This window comes from Epinephelus moara, chromosome 11 (genome assembly GCF_006386435.1).
Source record: "Epinephelus moara isolate mb chromosome 11, YSFRI_EMoa_1.0, whole genome shotgun sequence".
Classification (NCBI taxonomy): Eukaryota; Metazoa; Chordata; class Actinopteri; order Perciformes; family Serranidae; genus Epinephelus; species Epinephelus moara.
In genome coordinates this window covers 6879818-6880944 of record NC_065516.1, presented here as the reverse complement: position 1 = coordinate 6880944, position 1127 = coordinate 6879818, and the positions used below count along the sequence as shown (strand labels likewise).

At 34.3% G+C, this 1127-nt stretch overlaps 1 protein-coding gene across 3 annotated transcripts in view; it reads left to right on the top strand.

The window, feature by feature from the left end:
• abcd3a (ATP-binding cassette, sub-family D (ALD), member 3a) overlaps nt 1-1127 on the top strand; it is a 76329-nt gene that overhangs the window by 12459 nt on the left and 62743 nt on the right. For all 3 annotated transcript variants that reach the window (XM_050056484.1, XM_050056482.1, XM_050056483.1), the window contains exons 2-3: nt 654-690; nt 813-911. In XM_050056484.1, the coding sequence (XP_049912441.1) occupies nt 654-690; nt 813-911 (136 nt within the window). The remainder of the gene's footprint in view (nt 1-653; nt 691-812; nt 912-1127) is intronic.

Below are 1127 nucleotides of genomic sequence, written 5' to 3'. Positions count from 1 at the left end.
ATATGTATATATATATATATATATATGTATGTATATATATATATATGTGTGTGTATATGTGTATATAATTAGCTATTCGGACAAACAGAGAAATTGGTCAACCCATACTTTAAAGTTTAAAAAACATGTTTAGGAGTGCAGTACCTGTTGAAGTACCTGATAAATCTAGGAACTTCATTACACTGAATTCCGTGAAATCCAATTTGCAACACTGACCACAGTACTCAAACAACTAGAGATATTAAAGGGCTAGCTACAAGATTTTAAAACTCTTTATCATGCCATCCCTGAATTATGATTACACTAGAAGATGGTAAAATATGATATTATATTATTGCCCCAGCCCAACTTCCAAAACTTCTCAATTATTTTTTTTTTCTATTAACATGCACAGTTGGTGACTGGCATTCAAGTTATATTTCAGAATTGATGTGAAATGCTGAAAAAAACAGGTTATTTTACTCACTTGTGACCTCACTGATGAAGAAGGGCGTAACTTGGCATATGAATTATGAACTGTTAATCTCCCCTTGGAGATAAATTATTCAGCACCTATCTATCTGTCTGTCGATCCACCTGGACTTAATCACAGTCTAATATCTTTAATTCAGCAATATAATCTGTCTGATTTCATTATTGTTCTGTCTTCACAGTAAAAAAGGAGGCTCAGATTTAGTGCTGAACACTGAGGTATGTCTAATAGTAAATCTTATTGTCATGTGTGTGTGAAGCCCAAAGTTTCCATAACAGTTGTCATAAATAGTTAGCTGCAGTTATGTCACAGCCCACCTTTGTTATGTCTCTTCATACAGAAAGATGGCAGAAAAGACCGTGCAGCAGTGGACAAGTTGTTTTTCCTCCGAATCTTCAGGATTCTGCGGATCATGGTGCCAAGACTTTTCTGCATGGAGGTATGACATCTAACTGCTGCAAATGTGCTGGTGTTAGACAAAGGTTGATATTCAACTGTTGTCCCTGGGCCAGGTGTTAAAACAGCCAATCAAAAAGAAAGCATGCAAACAATTCAAAGCATGAATGAAAACATGAATATAAAATAAGCCAAATAGTTAGTTAGTTAGTTAGTTAGTTAGTTAGCTATATATATATATATATACACACATACATAT